The 25799-nt window shown below is 42.8% G+C and overlaps 2 protein-coding genes and 1 pseudogene across 2 annotated transcripts; 1 reads left to right on the plus strand and 2 right to left on the minus strand.

Annotated features, from left to right (window-relative positions):
* Positions 1 to 1562: 1562 nt before the first annotated feature.
* Positions 1563 to 14247, minus strand: LOC110162519 (uncharacterized). Its single transcript, XM_020927417.2, has 3 exons — positions 14170 to 14247; positions 10257 to 11374; positions 1563 to 2188 (listed from the first exon to the last, which is right to left on the minus strand). The coding sequence occupies exons 2-3, from the start codon at positions 11339 to 11341 to the stop codon at positions 2113 to 2115; spliced, it is 1161 nt and encodes a 386-aa protein (XP_020783076.2). The 5' UTR covers positions 11342 to 11374; positions 14170 to 14247; the 3' UTR covers positions 1563 to 2112.
* LOC129411110 (5S ribosomal RNA) lies at positions 5183 to 5299 on the minus strand (annotated as a pseudogene).
* An 811-nt stretch (positions 14248 to 15058) lies between the features above and the next one.
* Positions 15059 to 22476, plus strand: lsm3 (LSM3 homolog, U6 small nuclear RNA and mRNA degradation associated). The gene is made up of 4 exons (XM_020927427.2): positions 15059 to 15168; positions 18346 to 18456; positions 20391 to 20486; positions 22045 to 22476. The coding sequence occupies exons 1-4, from the start codon at positions 15148 to 15150 to the stop codon at positions 22123 to 22125; spliced, it is 309 nt and encodes a 102-aa protein (XP_020783086.1). The 5' UTR covers positions 15059 to 15147; the 3' UTR covers positions 22126 to 22476.
* The last annotated feature ends 3323 nt before the right edge of the window (positions 22477 to 25799 follow it).

The following is a 25799-nucleotide window of genomic DNA, read 5'->3' on the forward strand; positions in this document are numbered from 1 at the left end:
AAATGAGTTAAATTAAGAACATTTCGCTTTATTTGAGTAGATTCAACTTGGCAAGTAAAAAGATCTACCAGTGGAAAAAGTGTGTTTTTGTTAATACAAGCGCCGTAATATTTTGTTTCTTACGTTGCGTGCAGAGTGTTGGGAGTAACGTGTTATAAAAGTAATGAATTACTGTAATGCATCGCTTTTTTTGCTGTAACGCAGTAATGTTTGGCAGTACAGGGAAAAAATTATGATATTTTACTGTGTACAAATGTCAGTAACGCGTGTCACAATGCTTTTTTTAACCTGGATTGAAGTGGTGGGTTTTTTGATTTTCTTTATACAAATTAGCTAAAATCACCACAATATCAGCAGTGGTGAAACACCATTATTATGATTCCAAATGTCGGGACGGGACCGGAGGTGCGCTCGCATAAACCGTCGGGTGACCGCGGGTGAAAGGACCGACACAGAACTCCACGCTCCACGGGGTGAAGCGCAGCTGATGCCCAAATGTGTTTTATGGACACCTGCTCCACGGGCTTGGGGTTCTCTCAGAGGCAGTCCTAGATTCCAAGTCCTAGCCCAGCATTAGTCCTGGTTTAGTCCTTGTTCAGTCCTGGTTTAGTCCCGGTTCAGTTCTGGTTTAGACCTGGTTTAGTTCTGGTTAAGTTCTGATTCAGTCCTGGTTTAATCCTGGTTTTGACCTAGTTTAGTCCTGGTTCAGTCCATATATTACAGTATTAATGCATTTAAAAAGTAAAACATTACATTACATGACTATTGCAGCACTTTAAGTGACTCTCACCAAAATAACTGAGTGAAGATGTCGAACTTTTGCACTGTATACGGACTGAACCAGGACTAAACCAGGACTGAGCCAGAGCTGAACCATGATTGAACCAGGACTAAACCAGGTCCAAACCAGGAATGAACTAGGACTAAACCATGTCCAAACCAGGTCTAACCCAGGACTAAACCAGTACAGTTGACCTCAAGAGGTGCTTATACTATATATCTGTACTGAGGAAAGATAAAAAGTTGTCGACATAAATTGAAAGAAAAAATGTCTAAAGGCTCTTTAAAGTTTTGTTCTTATTTAAATTCATCACGTGATAACAATGAAACTTCATAGGTACTTCACACTGAGGCCTCCTGAATACTGCAGTGAAAATATGACACTGATGTTACTCTACTGCCCCACGGTGGCTCATCAGAAAACTGCATCTATACTCCACATTCTACATTTACATTAAGCTGAACTTGTGGAGACTATATTGAATTATTCTACAGAGTGTAAACCACGTACTATCACAAAACAATATAACTAATGTTTATGTTTGTGGTAAAGAGTTTGCTTTACTGCCAGAGCCGCTTGCTTGATTTGGAATAAAAGATATTTCACCAGATGCCCTCCCTAACCAAAAAAAAAATAAAAAAACTACAACTGTACTAATGAACGTGGGTGAAGTGTCTTGATGTACTGATCCAGGATCTGAACTGGCAACCCTCTGGTTCACAGGAAAACACTTAAACCAGTGCTTCAAATCCACCCCTCCCTAAATAAGAGCCAACAGTACTTTAGTTATTCCACAAAATTGACAAGACAAGAATAAATGTTTTATTTTGAATTAAATAAAAACAGTTATTATAAAGCAAGTCATGTGCTAACCAAATGCACAGCATTTATATGTAGGAATGTCTTAATTCCAAATGACATTTAATATAATTCTCATTTAAAAGATCTACAGTAGATACTTAGCTACAGTAGAAAAAAGTCATTAGAAGTTAGGACAAATTATCCTCACAGTACACAATACAGACACTGTTTAGAAAACCATTTTCAAAGTTTTATGGAAAACACAAAAACTACCAACATGTCAAAAGAATGACTATCCGGACCAAGAACCAAACCTAATCCGTCCCATTTGTTCCATTTGTGCGATTTCTTTACTATAATGAGGTTTTACTTCATTTCTTTTTAGTTCACAGGACGCCAAGCTAAAGCTACAGGCCCTGTCTGTGCCCTGACCGCATCTGTCTGTGGAGAAGAGTCTGTGGAGACGTTTGGAGACGTTTGGAGCGATGATGCAGGCGCTGAGTGGGTCACTTAGATCATTTGATCAGGAGTTATGGATGAGTTCTGTTACAGTTACTCTGACCTCCACTGCTGCATCCTGGCTCCATCTGGTGGTCAGCACGGGGACTGCAAGAGAACAAGTTCAATATTTATATTTTGTATAATTATAACCAGTGGGGAGAAAAATTTAAAAATCAGTGAGCAAAGCACTAAACTCAGTTCATCTGAGTTCCACGTGTGTAACTGAAAAAACAAAGACTGTATAATAAAAATGAAGAGAGATTTCATTCTGGATTTGCCAAATGTGTAATATTTGATGGATATATAAGCACTTTTAGTCAATAAAATATCTACTTTTAGTGGATAAAAAGTACACAATTCAAGTTTTAGTCATTTAAGGTTTAGTCTTTATGATTACTTAGTTTTTATTTAACTGTTTGGTATACTTGGTCAATGTCATATTATTGCTGAACAAAACTTATTTTTTTACTAACTCTTTACATGACATGATTGCACGCTACTACAGGTGTGTAGTACTACTACTGCAGTACTACAGCTGCTGTGAATGAGTAACTCTCCTATCAGTTCAAACAAGGATACGGGGATTCAAATGTGTTATTGTAAATATAAAGTACTGTCCTTCATGTTGTAACGTCTGTGACATTGTCTAAATTCTACATAGAAAAAGTCTCAGAAAGACGTTTGAGGAACTCCGATCCGCCTTTGTCCCTTTAGATTTTTAGTAAAAATTCCATGTAAAGTTTTATAAATGAGACGCCTGGGCTGCAAATTAGCTCTTGGCTACATGTTCAGGCCAGACTGATGTGTGTGTCACTCTGAACTGACTTCTGCACATTTATCAATCTGCAAACGGCTCTCGCTGTAAAAGGTCAGGAAAATGCAGGACATCATGATGAATATTTGAATATAATTTGGTGAAGTATCACAACTGCGACACAAACCAATAACCTCAAACTTTTGTTAGTTAAAACTTTTGTTAAATAAATAATAATGATAATGCGTCCCTTTTCTTGATGTGTCTGTATATTACAGTAGGATGTAAGTATCAGTGCATGTTGTGTAGCAGGAGATTCTTCCCCTCAAAGCCACAGGAGCACAGAGGGGAATGGGTTTGTCCTGCCGTGTTCTTCCTCTGTCTGCTCCACAGTCTGGTACCGATAACCACACTGTACTCACCAGACCAGAGGCACACACAAAGACAATAACACACTAATATACCGTAAAATACCAAATACTGTATTTTTCAGACTACAAGTAGCACTTTTTTTTTATGGTTTTGGTGTTTCCTGTGACTTATACTCAGGTGCGACTTATATATTAAAATGTTCACACTGACAGCCGTGAGAGGCTCTAGGTTTGTGTGTCAGTATCTGCTGCTCCTGTTACTCTGTCCTACTGCAAGTAGTGAATATTCAGCCGAAAACGGTAATCAAGCAGCAGAAAGAAAGTTTGGAGCGAGCGAGAAACTTGTGAGGGACTGGTGAAAAGCAAGGATGGAGAACACAGCTTCACGACAACCGGGAGGATGCACCGTGCAACTTTCCTCAAAGTCAAGTGTTAATACCAGACGCCTACGTATAGTATTAACCTACACCATCTCTGATTTTATAAAATAAATTTCCCCAAAAAAGTGCAACTTAGTCTGGTGCGAGACTTCCTTTTCTGTTTTTTTTTTCTTCTTCATTATGCATTTTTTGGCTGGTGTGACTTATAGTCCGAAAAATACAGTGATCGCCTTGTTTCAATTAACCACTGGGTGCAGGTGTACATTTTGATAAATAACAGAGGTTCCAAATAAACGCCGAGTCTAATGCCTGCAACAACAGATCACAGGACTGATGCTTGTGTCGCCTCTAACGTTCTCACTCTGCTGCATCTGTTATTTATTTTAACGTGCTAAAGAAATTTCTGCATGTTGCGGGAGGGTTTTAATTACTTTCTGTAATTCAGGAGTCATTTTCAAATGTGAGGAAACACGCCGCTCTGTAGATATTTTGTTGTAACATTTCCATTTAACTCGCCTAAGTCTGTATAAAGTAGCATATGCCGACATCCCCAGCAGTCGTTGTGGCTGCTGCCGAGGAGCTGCTCAAACTCCCTTTTTTCATTTTTTGTGCTTTATTTAACCAAGATATCATGATTAGTGCAGCGACACCACAAAGAGCGTGATGTTTACAGTCGACACAGGAGCAGTTTGACTTCAGCTCAGTCCTGCCTTTACCAGACTGGTTGTGTGACTCGGAATGGATAGGCGATATTCTCTGCGTTGCGCCCATCAGCCTCATCACCTTTACTGAAAAAGTGGAGGAACAGATGACGTGGCTGTGAAATCGTTATTTCAAAGTGCTGTAAAAAAAACAAAACAAAGAAACAACGGTGCAACACAGCAGGCAGGAAAATAAGCTGTTTTTTGGAGGGGCGTTTTGGTAATATTACTTCAGTTTGGCAATTCGGAGGAAGCAGCAATGTGATCATAACTGCTGTGGAAAGAGGAAAAGAGGAAAGTTGTGGCAAAGGGGCAAGAAAAGGCAGGGGACGAGGCGGCTGGAATTGTGCCCACAAGGTCGGCAAAGTAGTCGGTACGCCATCTTATAACGGTAAATACTGTAAATTATAGTCATATTGCTTAAAAGACAGGGCTTGACATTAAGCATTTACAAGTACTTGACCGGGCAAGTGGCTATAATTTTTTACTTGTCCGACACCCAGACTTACTTGCCCAGAAAAACAAAATGGTGCTCAGTTAATTATATATTTTTAAATATGTGCACAGGCTAGTGTCGTAGTACTCTAGACCTTTTTTTAGGGCCTGGCTCAGCACAACATGCTCCTGGGGCAGATCTGTGTCGATTGATTGATTGATAGCATTTATATAGCGTCTTTCAAGATACCCAAAGCGCTTTACAGTTCATTATTCATTCACTTCACACTCAGTGGTGGTAAACTACTACTGTAGCCACAGCTGCCCTGGGGCAGACTGACGGAAGCGAGGCTGCCAATCTGAGCCATCAGCCCCTCCGACCACCACCATCACTCACGCTCACACCTCTTTCATACTAGGCAATGCAGGTGAAGTGTCTTGCCTAAGGACACAACGACCCACTGTGGCACCTGGAATTCCTAGTGGTCTCCCATTCAAGTACTACCCAGGCCCAGCCTGCTTAGCTTCTGAGATCTGACGGGATCAGGCTTTTACAAGCCGGTATGGCCACAGTGTCCTGTGAAAGAGCCCATGTCCAGAAATACTGTTAATTAGTGCTTTAAAATTTGCTTTTGAAATCCTCGCGTTTGCCCTGGTCAGCCTGTACAGAAGGTGAATACAAGTCTGTTCAGCTGTTAGGGCCTGGCTTGACTGCACGTACATTTCGCTCTATGCAAGCGTAAAAACTGCAACTTTTTGACGTTTAACTTTTAGAATGCATGGAAAGTGAATGAGGACGGCTTCACTGCAGGTGCTAGACGCACGTATGGAGCAACGTGTCCTGCACGCGTAGATTTCAGAAAATAGGATCCATCCTATTTTTTGACACTCTACACGTATCCCCATCAAAATACACAGAGCATGAATCTTTGGTTGTATTTGTGCCTTTACCGTCAGGACAACGTGCTCCTGGGGCAGATCTGTGTCATGTAAAAGGGCCCAGGTCCAGAAAGACTGTTAATAAGAGCTTTAAAATTTACTTTTTTAAATCGTGGCTTTTGCCGTGGTCAGCCTGTACAGAAGGTAAATACAAGTGTGTTCAGCTGTTAGTTTAACTGTAGACCTGATACAAGCGGCTAAACGCGCCCAGTCAAATTTGATCGTCTTTCTCATTGAGAAACACAGAGTCAGAGCTGCGCGTGTACTTCCTGCTGCAAGCTGCCGGTAGAACCGCCTTTGCGTTGAGGCACGGCTGTGGTTTCGCGAGGTTACACGAGTTATTGGTCTCGTCTCGGACTCGACCACGTTTGGACTCGGTCTTGAAGGCGCTTGGACTCGGTCTTGTCTCGGACTCGAGGTCTGACATTAGACAGGTGCGATCATATTTCATTACGGCCACTGCTCTCAGCAATAAACTTGTACCGGTGTGCGGGGGCGTGCGGGGTGTCTCGCTGCAGCCTGTGCATTTGTGTGGAGCGCCCCCAGCGCCCGTGCCTTGTCCGCAACAGCGTGTACCCTCTCGTACCAGAATGTATCACAGGGCAGGTTAAACTTTTTAAAACATTCTACCTGCCCATCTGCCTCACGTCATCTGCTCCTTCTTTTCGCGCTCTCGCTCCTCCCTGCATATAGCACAAACGGGCTCCCTCTTCAATGCCCACAGATTAGAAAAATAATACTAAAACGAATCCAAATTTATGTTACATTGTTGGCACAAAGCAGCACTACTACTACATGTGGTTGAAGGTTGCCTAATAAAAGTGCTCAAAATGCATCTATGTTTGTCACGACATGCGTTTGGTAAATGTGGTAAATCCCACTGCAAAACCAGCAAGTGAATGTAACTCCAGTTAGAAACTTGACAAAACGGGTTTAAAAATCCTACCCACTGTATTCACTTTGAAGCAGTTTTGTGTAAAATACCAATGGAAGTTTTCTTAAAGAGAGGGTTCTCAAACTGTGGGTGAGAGTCTAAAAAAGGGCAGTGTTCAGTACAGTACAGTTTGCTTGTCTTAATTTAATCTTAAATTAACATTTATCAGATAAAATGGAGATAGATTTCTAAAAACATTGATATATATGTGCCAAAATAACTGTAAAATCCAAATAAATGTCAAAAATGACAAAGATGGTCATGATTTGGTCTCGATGGGCTGTGGTCTTGGTCTCGACCCTCAGAGGTCTTGGTCTTGTCCTGGTCTCAGGACCCTGAGGTCTCGGACAGGTCTTGGCCTCAATTAATGCAGTCTTGACTAGAACTCTAGCACAGGCATATAAAAACTTTTTTTCATATGAATACCAACATAACATGACCACAATGACTAAATGGTTTGAGAGAGAGGGGCAGAATCTCAAATATATAAAACAAGTTTAAATCATTTCATGCTACACTCCACAGTGTAAATATGGAGGGAAAAAAAGAAGCATAAATGAAAAAGTGTGTCCAAATTTGTATGTATATGAGATGAAAATTATTATCATTGGTCTTCTCATTAAATTGTTCTCTCTTGTATCCACTCAGAGATCTAAGAGTGCCTCAACGTGTCTCAGGTTGTCAGACCCATATGGGCAGGTGACAACTAGAACTAATGTGATTATAGATAAATATGACAGAACATCTATAGTCCTGGTTGCTGTCATCTGGGACCAATGCTGGGACCAATGAGCAAGTTAATCTGAAACTGTGATACATATTGCCTTTTGCAGTGTAACATTTTGTAATGCAGTATTGTCCCACATATGTAATGGAGTTACACTACTTTGCATTACATCTGATTTACTTTCTGTATGTTTAAAGTTAATTTTGGCTTCATGAGCTTCACAAATATATAGCCTTATAAGTCCTTCCCGTGGACCCTCGCTCACAGGTTTAAGAAACCGACTTTCACTTGCACATTTCACATTCCAAATATTTTAGTGCCAGTACACCATAGAACTGGACTTGCACGAGCCTATAGTCTGCGCAGATAGTGTTGGGTATCGAAACTCTGTTTCAAGTAGGCATCGACCGAAAAGGCCCGGTAAGTACTAAAAAACTGGTATTAAAAAAAACAAAAGTTCGCTCGGTGCCCACTTTCGGTCCTTTTCATTAAATGCCCGCGTCAATAAGCCAACACACACTTTAATTTCACTTCAATTTATCAGTAGTGCAGGTGTTCACGCGTCAGTACTGCGCGCTCTGCGCAAATGTACTGCACAAACAGCGCTCATGTTTAACATGTTGAGCATGTCCTACATGTGTCCAAACTAAGTGCAGTGTGTCTTTTACCGGTAAAACAGAAGAGCTGAAGAAACAAGGTGCAGCGTGAAACTTGTATCCACCCGAAAACACCCAGTCTCCAGTGCGGGGCGTTTATAGTGTCTCAAAGCCAAAGTGCGTAATAATAAATCCACAGCCTGCAGTGTCCGCGTCAAATTTAAGCCAAACATAATATGAACCAAAACTCCGCAAAAACCCTGCTCCTCATTGGTAAATATATCCAGCGTGGAGCGCGTGTGCGTAAAGATGTATCCAAACGAATCTGCCTAAAGTTCTCCATAATTCTCCTCCGTCCTCCTCCGAGTAGCAAAAGCGTAAAGTTATTAATCAAAGTAAGAGCACATGCTCCATGCGCTGCCTTTTATATAAAGTGCAGAAAACGAGAAACAAAAGCGAAACTTAAGCGCAGGTCAGTCTTCGTGACAATCAGTTGTGCGTTTATTTGCGTGCGCATTTGGAGTTATACCTGAACCGTGTATAGTAGCCTACTCTGTTTTAAAATATGAATTAACATAGATATAAAGTTATTCAATGACTGAAAAGTATTTTCTTAATAATATTGGCCATTAATTTGCATAAAAACATAAATTGTAACTATACCCTTTGCGCACTTATAAAGAAAACAACTACATATCTCGGTCCTCTACTGTGGAGTTAGTTTGGACTGCTTAAATTTAGGTCCTTGTTCGCGCTTCTCGTCGCTGCGTAATAGGTTAAGAAAACACGGGATTTACGCGCGTGGCACTGGAGCGACGCACTGGAGGCGCACAGGTAGGACTGTTCTCTATGAATGGATCTCAGCACGATGTGGGAGTGTGCACGTACAGGGCTCCATGAGGACTGAAGTAGAGAAGCAGGTTTAATGTCACGCGGCGTGGTCCTCCGGTGACACACGCCCCGCTCACAGAGCGCACGTATCGCTTGGAGACGCCCCGGTACCGCCCCAGTGAATGTTATTCCCAAAAGCACGGGCTATAATAATAACCTATGCATTTTAACTAATTACTGAGATTAGTGAGTAGGCTTGATAAATATATGGCAAATTTTTGGAGTTGGGTTTAGCCCTGAGTTCGCTTTTCATTCCGACGCGTCATGAAGTTTCCTAGATATGTGAGATGTGACGGTAGAATGAGAGACAAAACAAAAGGGGTGGAGTGGTACGGTCCGCACTAAGGGACATTTTTGATTGACTGGGCAAAGATTGTGTTGCAGGAGGCAGCGTAATACTATGTCCGTTTTATTTAAGATGCCTACAGTCAGTGGGAAAGACAAAACATTGACTGTGATGCGCACAGCAGCGCGCATGAAGTGAGCACTTGTCACCGCGGCCGTTTTTCGTGGCAGTTCAAAAGGTTGGACTTATCTGTTCCTTTCACGGAAATGAAAAAAATGCGTTATGAACGGACAACCCGTCGCTTTGTTTATCAACCAAATAAATAGTTATTACTGGGGGACTAGATTTGTGTCGCTTTATTTTCACTTGCCCGCTCGGGCAACTAGGCAGAGGAGAGTACTTGCCCGGACAAAAGTTTTAGTTGCCCCGGACCAGCGGACAACCGTTAATGTCGAGCCCAGAAAGAATTTGAGCACAATATTTTACCAATTTTTGCAGAGCAAGATTTTCGTACGGCCAAATTGCCGTCTGGTCTAAAATACCGTATTTTCCGCACTATTAGGCGCTCTGGATTATAAGGCGCACTGTCACTGAATGGTCTATTTTCAAACTTTTTTCACAAATAAACCGCACCAGGACTTTAGATGGGTCAGTGGGACTTTGTTTGTGGCGTTCACGGTGACTCTGGGCTTTGTTCAGTTGTGGCGTGTAGGGAGGGTGCTGTCTGGGACCAACGGATTGTCGGTGTGTTCGCAGTGACTCAGTTGTTCAGTTGTGTCTAGAAGTGGTACATTGTACTCGCTTTTTCGGTTCGTTCCTCCGTTCCTCGTCGGCGTGGAGTGATGAGTGTGTCTGTGGGTGTTTATCGCTGTGCGGTCGCTGTCTGCTCTGTGTGTGTTTGCGTGCACTGCAGCTGGTGCGGCTTTGCAGTTTACTGTAGTCGTGCTGGGACACCCGAGTGGATTCGTGTATAGGAATATCTGGATTGCGGTGCATTTTTTGATGCCCTATGGTGCAGAAAATAGGATAAATGCCTGGTCTGTTGATTGATAGCAAAAAATAAACACCTCGGCTAGTATTTGGTATTTTACGGTAATGAATAACCAGACCAAATAGATAGTTAGTAAATATGCTACTTGATAAGAAATTCCCATCTCACCGTGTGTAGGAGATCTCACTCTCCCAGGCTCGTGTTGGGGGCTGTGTGTAGTCTCTTGGCTGTCCGGGGTCTGGTCTCAGTGGGTCCGCTCTGGTGTAGCGACCCTGCCACTTTCCGTACTCTCCGTCATCCCAGGCTCGTGTTGGGGGCTGTGTGTAGTCTCTTGGGTGTCTGGGGTCTGGTCTCAGTGGGTCCGCTCTGGTGTAGCGACCCTGCCACTTTCCGTACTCTCCATCGTCCCAGGCTCGTGTTGGGGGCTGTGTGTAGTCTCTTGGCTGTCTGGGGTCTGGTCTCAGTGGGTCCGCTCTGGTGTAGCGACCCTGCCACTTTCCGTACTCTCCGTCGTCCCAGGCTCGTGTTGGGGGCTGTGTGTAGTCTCTTGGCTGTTCAGAGTCCAGTCTCAGTGGGTCCGCTTTGGTGTAGTGCCCCTCCCATTGACCGTACCCTTCACCTTCCCGGTCTCGTGTTGGGGTATGTGTGAAGTCTTTTTCCTGTTCAGAGTCCGGTCTCAGTGGGTCCGCTTCGCTGTAGTTACCCTGCCACTTTCCGTACTTTTGACCTTCCCGGTCTCGTGTCGGTGTATGTGAGAAGTCGTTTTTCCGTTCAGAGTCTGGTCTCAGTGGGTCCGCTTTGGTGTAGTGCCCCTTCCATTGGCCGTACTTTTGACCCTCCCAGGCCAGTGTCCAATCAGTGCCCTGAGAGTTTAGGGTCTGAGTGCAGTCTCTTTTCTGTTCAGAGTCCAGCCTCAGTGCGTCCGCTCCGTTGTAGTGCCCCTGCCGTCGCCCGCACACTTCCGCAGGTTGTGCTGAGACCAGGCGGTTTTCTCGTCTGGCTTCGTTCTCTGTGTTGTACCTCTTTAAGCGGCCGGCCAGAGCTTGGAGCCTTTGCTTGGCCGCCTCCAGCGCTTCGGAGACGGGCATATGGATGTATCTCTTGGGCACTTGTTTTTTCATGTTACCTCTGTTGGCCTCTGCCAGCTGGCTCACCTCTCTCCTTGTGGCCTTGATTTGAGCTTCTAACCTTCTCTTCCATGGCGGGGTTGGTCTCTCGTCTCGCCTCTGAACATGCAGATGGTCTTTGCTCATTTTGCTCCAACAGCGATTCAAACCCAGATCCTCCTGTGTGAAAATCAGATGAATAATGTTACAGATAAACCTATCAGGGACTTTAAGAGTGATTTTTTATAAGCCACAATATATTTTTGTATCGTATGATTGTCTGTTTATGCAGTTGGTCTGTCTATTTTATCACAGTCTTATAAATAAACATACATTTTACTTTATAATAGGCTACTGCTTTTCTTTAAATTGATTGTGTAAGTACTAGGTATACACTGATCTAATTATGGTACTACAGCTTCAATGCTGAAAAATTTGCAGTTTTTTCATGCCAGTGTGTCACAATCAATTTGTCTTTTTTTTCAATTCGTGGAGAGGATTTGTGCTTAAGAATAGGACTGGGTATCATTAAGAAGTTGCCGATATATGTTTTTCGATACAGTGCACTTTAGATTCAGTATGGTTCATTGGAAAAAACAAAGCTAAATCATGGCTGTGATACTCAAAATCAAAGTCAAAAGTCCATTAAGTTTGTGCAAAGTTAATACGAAAAACACCAATTTTACTAATCAAAACAGTGAAAATGTCATCACAACTGTAGTTCTTACACAAAAATATTTAGTAAAATATACCAAAAATTGCTCTTTGTGATATACCTATAAAATAGCCTGATTCATCAGACCTCGAAGCATTAGGATTTGTTCGCTCGACAGCAGGCGGTACTTTTTTATATAACCAATCGCTGCTATTTGGTTGTGATGTATGTAATGCGTCAAATCTCGTAGGAAGAAGGGCAATAACGTCTTTCATCACTTTGGCCAACTGTAAAGTTTTTTGTTTTTTTTAATGCTTTATAAACAAAGTTGGTATGGCATGGTCTTTCCCCTTGATAAAATTCACCAAACATTCTCTTTATTCCGGCTTTAAATCCTCAATCTCGGGAACTGTTGCCAACACAACGATATATGGCTCTTCGCTGATTGACTGTTGCCCGAACTTGCACTTCCGGGGTTCTTGCAAATCGTCTAGTGCATTCCGATTCCTGATGTAGTCGATGGAGAGAAATGAAATTCAACGGAGGGACTAAGTGGAGCAAGCCGGGCTACCGATACAGCAGCCCACAATATCGATACTGTATCATCAAACTAAACAATACGATCGATCGATATTTCAATTTTATTTCACGCCCCTACTTGAGAATTATTTTTTATGTATTTATTTCCATGAATGGTTTTATAATTGTAAACACAAATGCATAAACCCCTGTAAGGTTATATTGTTGTCTTCCTCATCATGTCAGGATTTTTGTTCCAAATATCATGACAATGTGACACTTGATGTGACTGTAGCAGCACTTTTAACAGACTCAAATCATTTCACACAATGTGGGTCTCTCAAAAGTGGTTTTGAGACCGAACAGGGCCGAGTGTGCAAAAATATCAAAATATTGATGTATCGTATCGTTTAATGTGATGATACAGTATTGATATCTCACCAAGAGTATTTTTTGGTATATTTTACTAATTTATTTTGTTACAGCGCTACAGTTGCTTGAACTCGTTTATGCGACACATTTGACATTTTCATCGTTTTGATGATTAAAATGTTTGTGTTTCATATGAACTTTGAACAAGAAGTGGTTTAACAAAGACTTTTAGTGTCACAGCCACAATTTAACCTTTATTTTTTATTGAACCGCATCGAATCGATTTTAAATATATCACATCGAACCGAAAGTGCACCGTATCGAGATATGTATCATATCGGCAACTTCTTAATGATACCCAGTCCTAGTTAAAACAAAAGAACTTGTAAGATCCTGAGGTTTCAGTAATATCTGTTCTGCCAATATTCTATTTTGATTAAAAAAATATATAAAAAAATGTGTTTGTCAGACCAGAAAATATTAGAATATATGTTTTCCTGTAGTTTCTTGAAAGATAAATAACAGCTACACACATTTGGATCAGTTTAGTCTTAGTATTAAGTTTTGACATAAAAAAAAAAAAAAGTTCTTCTGTAGTTACTTAAAAGATAAATAACAGCGACTTAAGATAATAATAATTTGGATCAGTTTAGTCTTATGTTCATTTTTTTTTAAAAGAAATAAATGTTTTCTGTCTCTGCGCTGGTATCGGTTGATATCGACTTGAGTTATTGGCAGATAACTAAAGCTGCTACAGTATCGAAATCATTATCGGAAGTGAAAAGGCTGGATCCGTGCATAGGGTGACCAGATTTTCAAAATAAAAAAACTGGGACATCGCTGGTTTGGTTTGGTTCGGTTAATAATAATAAAATTGTGAAATGAGTACGTAATTAAGGAAAATTATTATACACTCGGCACAAACGCGAGTCAGTATAGTTTTCAAGCAGCTTTTCTGTATTTTATCTAAACAAATGACTATGTATGTTTGTCTTTGCTGTTGGCAGGAATCAGATTGGTCAAAAATAGAGACACCTGGGGCATTTCTTGCATAAAACTGGGACAAATCACTGGTTTTGGATAAATATGCTGGGACACAAGGCTCAAAACTGGAACTACCTGGTGTAAATATGTACATCTGGTCACACTATCGGTGCATCAAGTTTAAGATTTTAAGTTTAAACACTATTCCTCAGCTAAAGTGATGGAAAACAGATATTAAAACCTGAAAATACAGTCTACAGTACATGTGTAACCTGAATTATGAAGTCATAGTTTATTTATTCACGCCAAAAACTACGCGATAATTTAGCCGCGTGCGAGTCTGCAGGAAACAAGCAACTACGCGGCTTTATATCGTCAAAAACGTCAAAAAAAAAAAAAAGCGTGATTTTATGAAGATGATGCACAAACAAATCAGTGATATTACCCTTTGTTGCAGCAGCTGGAGCCGAAGCAAACTGCGACCATGGAGAGATCGAAAACTCTGGAAAAGAGGAGAGATGGGTTGCCAGGCAGGTTCGACGCTTTTCTCTACTTATGTGTGTTGTTGTTGTTGTTTTTTTAATTGCAGATTTTCAGATACAAATAAAAATGGCACCTTACAGTACAGTACAGTTCACATGAAAATAAAATAAACGCATAAAAAACACCATAATGAAAAAAAAAAAAAAAAAAACAAAAAAAAAACATATTCACTTATAAAGGGGGGCGATTTCAAAGCTCTAATTTAAAGGAATAATTCCCAGTCTCATTCCCGGTCTCAATCCTGGTCCTGGTCCTGATCCTGGTCTGGTCCCGGACTCAGCCCTGGTCTAGTTCCGGTCTGGTCCCGGACCTGTTTTAGTCCTGGTTCAATCCCGACTCAGTCCAGCATCTCAATTTAAGTCACGGAAACGAGAAACGGTCATTATCTTTTATTATTTTTTTTTTCCATTATTGATTATTGGATTATTATTATATTATTAATTATTTTTTTTTTTTTTTTCATTTTCTTATTTTTAGTTTTATATTGAAAAACGAATGATACACGGATTTCCCGGGTAAGTAGGGACGTCTGGTCGCCCTAGTCATGCCTAAAGTAAATTTCTCTATGCAAAGTGATTCAAAACTTTAAGTCAATATAAGCAAAGATATACGCTTGTAGTTTAATATTACGAGACCAAATCATCATATTACCAAATTATCATAGCCTAACCTACATGATAACTGCACAATAAAAATAAGTCTGTCACTATTACTCAAATATAACACAGCAATTAAAAACATCGATAAAAGTCAACATGGAATAGTGACGCGTGTTATCTGCTGATCTGGCAACCCACGCACGTACGTCCTCCGGATCTGGCTAGTGGTACGTCGACGGCACGCACGACGCACGCAGCAGACCGACGCAGACTCAAACAGCATGGCGGACGAAGTGGAGCAGGTTTGTGCAAAAGCGATCACATTTTTCACATTTTTCTTATTTAGATGACTTTAAAAAAAAGCGAGAAAAGATATGGCGGTTGATCGGTGTATACATATTTAGTGCGGTCCCGTATATTTGTTAGATTTGCTAGAAACGTGCACAAAAAGCTATAGCCGGCAAACTTAAATTTGCGTTCCATTTTAGCCTCATGTAGCTGCACTTGGATTTTTTGTAAACAATTTAAAATATAGATAAATTGTTTAAAGAATAAAGAATAATGCCTGAGATTCAACGATTTTAATAAATTTTTGCGCGGCTTTTTTTTTTTTTTTTTTTTTGGTACCGTGACAACCTAGGGGATGAAAATAGCCTACTTTGTTATGTACAATTTTGAAGGGGCATTGGGAATAAATAATATTTAATAGATTTTACTGTTTAAAGGTGCACTGTGTAACTTTTGTCTCCATGGGGATGTTATTGTTTTGCCTCGAAATACCCACAGCTTTGCATTTGTTCAGTTGCAGGTGGTTTATTGCTTTTTTTGTTTTTTGTTTTTGTTTATTGCTCAACATAAACATTGCATTCGTATTAGGGCTAAGAAGCTGACGATACGATGCATACCTCAATACACAAGCCGTGATATGATACATATCTCGATACAGTGAGCGTTCATTTCGATACAATATATTTCAAACCGATTCGATACGGTTCTGTATAAAATAAAGGCTAAATCATGACTGTGAAACTAAAAGTCTTTGTTAAACCACTTCTTGTGCAAAGTTCATTTGAAACAGAAACATTTTAATCCTCTAAACAATGAAAATGTCAAATGTAAACGAGTTTTCTTCCACTAAACAAGCAACAAAACTAGCTCTGTAACAAAATAATTTAGTAAAATACACCAAAAAATACTCCTGGCAATATATCGATACAGCCAGCCCAAGGTAACAATACTATATCACCACATTAAACGATATGATATTTCGATATTTTTGCACACACCTAATTCTTTTTGGGTCAGTCCGTATGAAATAAGCCATTTTTTAAGGAATCTCCCCTATGAACAATCTCAGATTTGTCTGAAAATTTTTCTAGAAGTTTCTAAAATCACCAAATGAAAGAATCTAAAATTTTAGCTCAATCCCTTGAGTTATTCTTGAGTTATGGCCCGTTGAAATTTTGGGGCCATGCTCACTTTTTCTGAAGCCTTAATTTATAAGCATGTTTGAGAGACAATAACTTCATAAAAAATAGAGTTAGGAAGCTGAGGATTTGGATTATTATAGATAGATTGGTCATAGATTCTGAATCTGTTGTCAAATATTAAGTATCTTTATTAGTGCTGTGGGCCCCGAAAATGTCAAAATTGGTTGCCGCTCAATTTTTTTTTTTTTTTTTTTATTTTGAGGTCCAAGATCTATTTACTCCAAGCAGATATTTACAAACTAACTGCTGAACCTGAATATTTGAGAGAATGACCATTTCTGACACAAATTTCACACTTTTCTGAGCTTTCATGTGGACAGTGTAGAGCCTGAAATATAATCACAGACCAAATGTGATCGTTTTGGCCCCTTCTTTGGACCCTCGGTCACAGTTAGATGTTGATAAAAAAAATTTCCAGAAAAACTTTGGCATATTCTGATTAGTTTAAAGTAATAAACATCTACTATTCCTTCATTTCAAACAGAATTTTTGAAGATGAGGGCGGCTGATTTCATATGGACTGACCCTATTGTGAGCGGGTCGTCTCTCCAAAGATCTGAACTGTAACTTGGCCTGATGGCATCTCCACGAAGATAGATAAGTTTAATGCCATACTGTGGAACACTCAAAGCAAAAGAGAGCATTGGAGACAAGATGGACGCAAACCCTTGAAATGAAAAGTTACTTACTGCGTCGTTTAATTGGACTAAAATTTTGCATATTTGAAATGTTATATATTGATGTACTTGCTTAAAAGAGTGCATCCTACACAGCAGCAAGCAAACATCCTCTTTACGACAAGATAACGTCCTGTTCTAAATGTAGATGTGTCATGAAAACAGTTCAAACTCTATTTCAGTACTAAAGGAAATCCTTGATAGTAGGGATGTAACGATATCCAAATGTCTCGGTACGATATTATCATGATATGCAGCTCATGGTACGATATTTATTGCGATATTTTGGAGAGGCTGATATTAATGTAGATAGGACGCTTTTTTGTTTTTAAAATACCCTAACAAGATTTTGGTGTGAATTATTTCCGTCATAATCCCAAGAATTCAAATAAAAACATATTTCTACATTTTGTCTGCTCTGAAATGAATCATGGGATATGTAGTTCCCAATGTTTATAAGCTGTTGCTACTACAAAACCATGTATTTACGCAAAGAAACTTGTAATTCGATATATTGTGACAGCCCACAATATTGTTATGAGACTTTTGACGGTACGATATCACGATATTTCATTTATTGTTACATCCCAATTGATAGTCAATCAGTTATCATACCATATTAATAACAATTAAAAAAAAAGCATTTGTTATTTACAATATACCATATTTTCCGGGCTATAGGGCACACTCATAAGCCTCCAACCCCATCAAAAAATGACCGCGCGCCCCACAATCCAGAGCGCGCTATACATGAATCCACTCGGGTGTCCCAGCACGACTTTGGCAAACTACAAAGACAGCGACCGCGCAGCGAAAAACACCCGCAGCCACACTCATCACTCCACGCCGACGAGGAACGAACCGAAAAAGTGAGTGCAATGCGCCGTTTCTAGCCACAACTGAACAACTGAGTCACTGCGAACACGCCAACAATCCAGCGGTCCCAGACAGCACCCTCCCTACACGCCACAACTGAACAAAGCCCAGAGTCACCGTGAACGCCACAAACAAAAGTCCCAGTGACCCATCCAACTGTTGTGTTTCATTTAAAGTCCGGTGCGGTTTATTTGTGAAAAAAGTTCGAAAATAGACCATTCAGTGACAGTGCGTCTTATAATCCAGAGCGCCTAATAGTGCGGAAAATACGGTAATGTAATTTTCAACTCAAAATAGTAGTTTATGTGTTGTTATCATGTGGTCATAGTTGTGATATTTTGAGACAGGAAAGTTTTTAGTTTTCGTATCGATGATCAGTCTTGTGCAGCCTTAATAACCCCTCTCCCCCCGGTGCCTGTGTGTCCTTGTCTCACAGCAGCCGACCCCGAACACCGTGGAGGAGCCGTTGGACCTGATCCGACTCAGTTTGGACGAGAGGATCTACGTGAAGATGAGGAACGACCGCGAGCTGCGAGGAAGACTGCACGTACGCGCTGTTTGTGATTGTGGAAAATACTGAGTTTGTATTTAAAATTCAAGGACAGAAAGTGTGAAGAACGGAGGGAGAGGCAGAGAGAGAGTAAGACTAGAGTGTGGATCGGGACGAATTTTTCTGCCCGAGCCTGGCCCTCGTCCGACAGAGCAGTGATCAAATCTGATCCAAGCCCGATAGGCAGTAAGGTATTTGTGTCCGAACCCGATTGAGCCCAACACAATTAAAATCACACTATTTTCATAGGCTGACTAATGACACACGTAGGATATTGTTTGTGTGGCCTCTAACGGACACGGAGACGCAAAATGCAAACTCAGGATATAGTGAAAATAATGAGAAGACTTTAATACTCACTTCTCGTAAAGTGGTAAATTTAAATGCAGCATCTCATCCACAATATCCATAGAAATTGTCCTCTGCAAATAATAACATCCAGTCTACAAAACAGCGCTGTTAATCCAGTTTGAGGCGTTATTTAAAAGGAAAAAGGTGAAAGTAGTTCACGCGTGTCTGTTTACGTCCACACAGCGCACAGATCGAGGTGAAGCTGCAGATTTGCGATAGTAACTCTACTTCCTGTGGACTTCATCGCCAATCATTTATTAGGGTAGTTAAAACTCTTAAAGGCCCATCTCATGCAAAATCAACTTTTCAGAGGTTTCTACCTTCTAAGAGTGATGTGTGGGCCTTGTATATGTCGCCGAAGTGGTTTGTAGATTGATTCGGCGTGTTTTTTTTAACAAATTGCAGTGTATTTCTGTCACCCACCCACTTGACAACAAACTAAAACTGCGACAACGATGACACGGCCAGCTACGTGTCACCTATGACATGTAACAGAGAACGTTTGCACCCGCCCTGCGTCCTCCAGTGTACACGATATAATAAGTTTATCTACTAGTGTTTATTAATACTTTACCAATCAGTAATGTTCAGCTGATGTCGACGTGGTGCTTGCTCTTCGTACACATCAAAGTCCTCGTCCGATTCTGAGTCCAACACATGCGGCTGAACGCGCTGTATCGCCATGATGAATAAAAGTTTATTCCTCCCGCTATCAGGGTGCACGTCTGTCTCCCCCTCCCTCCCTGAGATGGGCGGAGGAAGGGCGGCTCACTCAGAGCCTACGCCACGTTTGGAGGGCGGAGCCTGTGCTTTCTCAGGACGGGCGGGGGGAGGAGCAACAGCCGGCCTTTCATAGTACCTGGTCTGTGACTCTCTCCAAGAAATCAGTAACATTTCATAACTGTTGTGTAATGGATTTTCCAAAACCCAAATTGTGCTTGTTTATGTGCAGAAGATACAATGTGAAAAGAGTTATTTTGCATGAGATGGGCCCTTTAAAAAGGTCTTAAATTTCATGTTACTAAATTAAGGCCTTAAAACGTCTTAAATGATGTTGTCCAAGTCTTATTTTTTTCACAAAGGTCTTAAATTTCATTAGCCTTTTTTTTTTTTGTTAACTCAACCGCGCTGCAGTGTAATATTAAATGCGATGTTAATCTTAATTTTCATTTAAGTGGTCTTAAAAAGGTCAAGCTGAGGTTAAATTTGGGGTAGTCAAACCTGGGATACCCTGTTTATGCTTTACAAGAAGAATTGCACCACATTTCACTAATAATAATGACAACACAGTTTTGACTTGATATTTGAACACTTAAAAGTCTCAGAGCGAGTGGTTTTAGTGTAGACAGGAAAGAGCTGACGTGCTGATGTATCCGAGTTCAGCCCGAGCCTGAACATAAATTCTAAATATTTGTCCAAACCACGCTCTAATCAAGACACGGAGAGAATACAAGCAGATCAAGAGACAGATAGATAGACAGGCAGAGAGAAAGAGAGATGAGGGGATGGACAGATAGAGGGCGATATATTCACTGTCCCTCCTCTGTACCACATTAATTTTCTTTCCTTTACCATGACAGGCGTATGACCAGCATCTGAACATGATCCTGGGCGACGTGGAGGAGACGGTGACCACAGTGGAGATCGACGATGAAACCTATGAAGAACTATACAAGGTCAGTCGAAGTAAAAATAGTTGTAATTTATGTTTCTTCTTTATTTCTATAATCCGTGTATCATTCGTTCATTCGTTTTTCAATAAAAAAACAAAAATAAGAAAACGAAAAAACAACAGTTTTCTTCGTTATTTGTCTCCAAAACCAAAATGAAAAAACGGATAATGATTCGTTTTTTCAGTTTTCGATTTTGTGTTTAAATGAAGAATGGAAAAAAACGATAACGGCCGTTTCCCGTTTATGTGACTTCCGTGACTGCGATGCCAAACTTTGCACCGGGTACAGACTGAACTAGGACTGATCCAGGTCCGGGACCAGAGTGGGACTGAGACCGGGACCACACCGGGATCAGAGCGGAACTGAGTCCGAGACCAGCTGTCCAAGCGGTTCCGTGTCATCGTCTCCGCGCTGGTTCCATGCGGGGAAAGTGAGAATGCGCTGTGGTCTACAGGTGCGGACGGACTGCTCCAGTCCTCCGCGCTCAAGAACCGCAGCTGGTTCCGAGGTGGTGCAAAGCATCCAACTGACGCTTTCACACCAACGAAAACGAACCGAACTAAGAGCTTTTGGTTCAAATGGACCAGGTCCGGGACCAGAGCGCTACTGAGACTGGGACCAGACCGGGACCAGAGCGGGCCTGAGACAGAGACTAGACCGAGACAAGACCGAGACCAGATCGGAGGCTCAGAGCCCACGGCAGGGTCGGAGCTCGAAGCTGAGGCTTGGACCCCGCGGAGGCTCAGAGTCAAAGCTTGGAGTCCGCCCCAGTCCGGCTCTGGTCCTGGTCTGGTCCTGGTCTGGTCCCGCTCTGGTCCCGCTCTGGTCCCGGTCTAGTCCCGGTCTGGTCTCGGACTTGGATCAGTCCTAGTTCAGTCTGTACCCGGTGCAAAAGTTTGGCATCGCAGTCACGGAAGTCACATAAACGGGAAACAGCCGTTATCCGTTTTTTTCCATTCTTCATTTACGGCTCTACACCGTCCACATGAAAGCTCAGAAAAGTGTCAGATTGTTTTCAGAAATGGTCATTCTCTCAAATATTCAGGTTCAGTGGTTAGTTTGTAAATACGTGCTTGGAGTAAATAGATGTTTGACCTCAAAAATAGAAAAAAAGAAAGGGCGGTAACCAAATGTGAAATTTTGGGAGCCCACAGCACCCCCTTTAATAAAGATACTCAATATTTGACAACAAATTCAGAATCTATGACCAAGAATCTACAATAACACAAATTTTCAGCTTCTTAGCTGTATTTTTTTTTTGTGAAGTAATTGTCTCTCAAACATGCTTATAAATTAAGGTGTACGAAAAAGTGAGCGTGACCCCAGAATTTCAACGGGCCATAACTCGGGTACGACTCAAGGGATTGAGCTAAAATTTGAGATTCTTTCATTTGGTCATTTTAGAATTTTTTTGAATTTTTTTCAGCCAAATCTGAGATGACTGATAGGGAAGATTCCTTGAAAATGGCTGATTTCATACAGACTAACCCTATAAAAAAAAAAAATTTGATTGGATATGCGATTTGTCGTTTTAATGTGTGCAAAATTTCTTATTTTTCAGTCGACCAAGAGGAACATCCCTATGCTGTTTGTGAGAGGAGACGGAGTGGTCCTGGTAGCCCCGCCCCTCCGAGTCGGATAGACCAATCAGTCACTCATCGTTCACCTTATAGCCCTGGCCCACAGTAATCAATAAGATGCCTTAGTTGTGTCAAATATTATAGAAAAAAAAAGTTAAGAAGTTTAAATTAGGCCTAACAATTTTTTTTTTTATGCGAACTGTTCATGCAAGTTTGAAAATGTAGACTTTATTTTTCCCATTTAAGTAAACATCAGGGATATGACCATGTTTTTTTTTGTTTTTTTTTTAATGGGTTATGTGTTTGTAAAGTGTGTTGCATTTTGGGGCGTGGGATAAAATCATGCTCGCTGTGAGATTCAAAGTGTTTCTGTTTTGGATTTTGGTAAAGTTGAATAAAAAAAAAGTTTAAGAGCCCGTGTAACGCTATTTTTTGATTTATAGTATGTTGTTTAATCCATGTGTCATTTGTTGATTTGTTTTTCAATATAAAACCAAAAATAAGAAAAGGAAAAAACTACTGTTTTCTTCATTATTCGTCTCCAAAACCATAGTCCGTATGCTGCACAAATTATCCGGGATCGCAGACACAAAAGTCTCGTAAACGGGGTGTCCGTGCCTCGTTTTCTGATTTCAGTGGCCTCCCTGATCCAGCGTTTGAACTTGTTTTCTGATCCAATGACCCAGTACATAAGAAGACGAAATGAACATCTTTGGCCTAAAAAAACTCACACTTTTCCCCAGTTTTTGTAATGTTGCTCCGTTGCTCTGGCTTTTTCAGAGGCACCTTGAGCACACAAAGCACAACTTAAACTTCAGACCTGAATTAGCTTTGGTCAGACTCAGTTTTATTTCTTTCACACTAGGCCCAATTTAATATAAAACACAATTGTATGACATGTATAGTTGGAGGTCCTTGCTCCAGATCTTCTTCAGTTTGGGGGTCCCTGGTCTGTAAAACATTGAATATCCCTGATTTAGAGTCATTTGGAGAATTTCAGCTCTGGAATTACCAATCTCCGGATAAAAAAATAAAAAATATCCATCCATCCATTTTCGTCCGCTTATCCGGGGCCGGGTCGCGGGGGCAGCAGCCTAAGCAGGGACTCCCAGACTTCCTTCACCCCAGACACGTCCTCCAGCTCCTCCGGGGGGACCCCGAGGCGTTCCCAGGCCAGCCGAGAGACATAGTCCCTCCAGTGTGTCCTGGGTCTTCCCCGGGGCCTCCTCCCGGCGGGACATGCCCGGAACACCTCCCGAGGGAGGCGCCCAGGAGGCATCCGGAACAGATGCCCGAGCCACCTCAACTGGCTCCTCTCGACGTGGAGGAGCAGCGGCTCTACTCCGAGCTCCTCCCATGTGACTGAGCTCCTCACCCTATCTCTAAGGGAGCGCCCAGCCACCCTGCGGAGGAAACCCATTTCAAGCGCTTGTCCTTTCGGTCACTACCCAGAGCTCATGACCATAGGTGAGAGTAGGAACGAAGACTGACCGGTAAATTGAGCTTCACCACAACGGTCCGATACAGCGACCGCATCACTGCCGACGCTGCACCGATCCGCCTGTCAATCTCACGTTCCGTCCTTCCCTCACTCGTGAACAAGACCCCGAGATACTTGAACTCCTCCACTTGAGGCAAAGACTCCCCACCCACCCGGAGAGGGCAAGCCACCTTTTTCCAGTCGAGAATCATGGCCTCAGACTTAGAAGAGCTGATCTTCATCCCAGCCGCTTCACACTCGGCTGCAAACCGCCCCAGTGCACATTGCAGGTCCTGGTTCGATGAAGCCAACAGGACAACATCATCCGCAAACAGCAGAGATGAGATCCTGTGGTCCCCAAACCGGACCCCCTCCGGCCCCTGACTGCGCCTAGAAATTCTGTCCATAAATACAATGAACAGAACCGGTGACAAAGGGCAGCCCTGCGGAGTCCAACATGCACCGGGAACAGGTCTGACTTACTGTCCGGGAATGCGAACACAGCTCCTGCTCCGGTCATACAGGGACCAGACAGCCCTTAGCAAAGGGCCCCGGACCCCATACTTCCAGAGCACCCCACAGGACACCACGAGGGACACGGTCGAATGCCTTCTCCAAGTCCACAAAGCACATGTGGACTGGTTGGGCAAACTCCCATGAACCCTCGAGCACCCTATGGAGAGTGTAGAGCTGGTCCAGTGTTCCATGGCCAGGACGAAAACCACACTGCTCTCCTGGATCCGAGGTTCGACTATCGACCGGATTCTCCTCTCCAGTACCCTGGCATAGACCTTAACGGGAAGGCTGAGGAGTGTGATCCCCCTATAGTTGGAACACACCCTCCGGTCCCCCTTCTTATACAGAGGGACCACCACCCCGGTTTGCCAGTCCAGAGATACTGTCCCCGACCGCTACGCGATGTTGAAGAGGCGTGTCAGCCAAGACCCACAACATCCAGAGACTCAAGGTACTCAGGACGGATCTCATCCAACCCCGGAGCCTTGCCACCAAGGAGCTTGCCAACCACCTCAGTGACTTCAGCCAGGGTGATGGATGAGTCCGCCTCCGAGTCCCCAGCCTCGGCTTCCTCCTCGGAAGACGTGACGGTGGGATTGAGGAGATCCTAAAAGTATTCCTTCCACCGCCGGACAACGTCCCAGTTGAGGTCAACAGCTCCCCCCCACTGTAAACAGTGTTGGTGAAAAACTGCTTCCCCTCCTGAGGCGCCGGACGGTTTGCCAGAACCTCTTCGAGGCCGTCCGATAGTCCTTCTCCATGGCCTCCTCGAACTCCTTCCAGCTCCGAGTTTTTGCCTCCGCAACCGCAAGGGCTGCAGCACGCTTGGCCCGCCGGTACCCGTCAACTGCTTTAGGAGTCCCCCGAGCCAGCAAGGCCAGATAGGACTCCTTCTTCAGCTTGACGGCATCCCTTACTTCCGGTGTCCACCACCGGGTTCTGGGATTGCCGCCGTGACAGGCACCACAGACCTTATGCCCACAGCTCCGAGCAGCCGCATTGACAATAGAGGCCGAGAATGAAGCCCACTCGGACTCCATATCTCCAGCCTCCCCCGGAATCGGGAGAAGTCCTCCCGGAGTGCGAGTTGAAAGTCCCTCTGACAGAGGGCTCCGCCAGACGTTCCCAACAGACCCTCACGACACTCTTGGGCCTGCCAGGTCTTTCCGGCTTCCTCCTCCGCCAGCGAACCCAACTCACAACCAGGTGGTGATCAGTTGACAGCTCAGCCCCTCTCTTCACCCGAGTGTCCAAGACACGCGGCCGGAGGTCAGATGACATGACTACAAAGTCGATCATCGACCTCCGGCCTAGGGTGTCCTGGTGCCACGTGCACTTATGGGCACCCTTGGGCTCGAACATGGTGTTCGTTATTGACAAACTGTGACTAGCACAGAAGTCCAATAACAAAACACCGCTTGGGTTCAGATCGGGAGGCCGTTCCTCCCAATCACCCTCTCCAAGTGTCACTGTCGTTGCCCACGTGGGCGTTGAAGTCCCCCAGGAGAACAACGGAGTCCCGGTCCGTGCACTGTCTAGTACCCCTCCCAAGGACTCCAAGAAGCCGGGTACTCTGCACTGCTGTTCGGCCCGTAGGCCGACACCACAGTGAGGACCTGTCCCCGAACCCGAATGCGCAGGGACGCGACCCTCTCGTTCACCGGGGTGAACTCCAACACACAGCGGCTGAGCTGTGGGGCAATGAGCAGGCCCACACCACCGCTCCCCGCGGCCAAACGC

Source organism: Boleophthalmus pectinirostris, unplaced genomic scaffold (genome assembly GCF_026225935.1).
Source record: "Boleophthalmus pectinirostris isolate CB_2022bp ecotype Guang Dong unplaced genomic scaffold, ASM2622593v1 HiC_scaffold_3, whole genome shotgun sequence".
In the NCBI taxonomy this organism is placed as follows: domain Eukaryota; kingdom Metazoa; phylum Chordata; class Actinopteri; order Gobiiformes; family Gobiidae; genus Boleophthalmus; species Boleophthalmus pectinirostris.

What these genes read in the sequence shown, in the direction of transcription:
- LOC110162519 (XM_020927417.2), bottom strand. Translation starts at nt 11,341, where the DNA reads ATGAGCAAAGACCATCTGCATGTTCAGAGGCGAGACGAGAGACCAACC. An exon ending in AGTGAGATCTCCTACACACG is followed by an intron (nt 2,189 to 10,256) that starts GTGAGATGGGAA and finishes GTTCTCTTGCAG; the next exon opens with TCCCCGTGCTGACCACCAGA.
- lsm3 (XM_020927427.2), top strand. Translation starts at nt 15,148, where the DNA reads ATGGCGGACGAAGTGGAGCAG. An exon ending in AGCTGCGAGGAAGACTGCAC is followed by an intron (nt 18,457 to 20,390) that starts GTACGCGCTGTT and finishes TTACCATGACAG; the next exon opens with GCGTATGACCAGCATCTGAA. An exon ending in CCTATGAAGAACTATACAAG is followed by an intron (nt 20,487 to 22,044) that starts GTCAGTCGAAGT and finishes CTTATTTTTCAG; the next exon opens with TCGACCAAGAGGAACATCCC.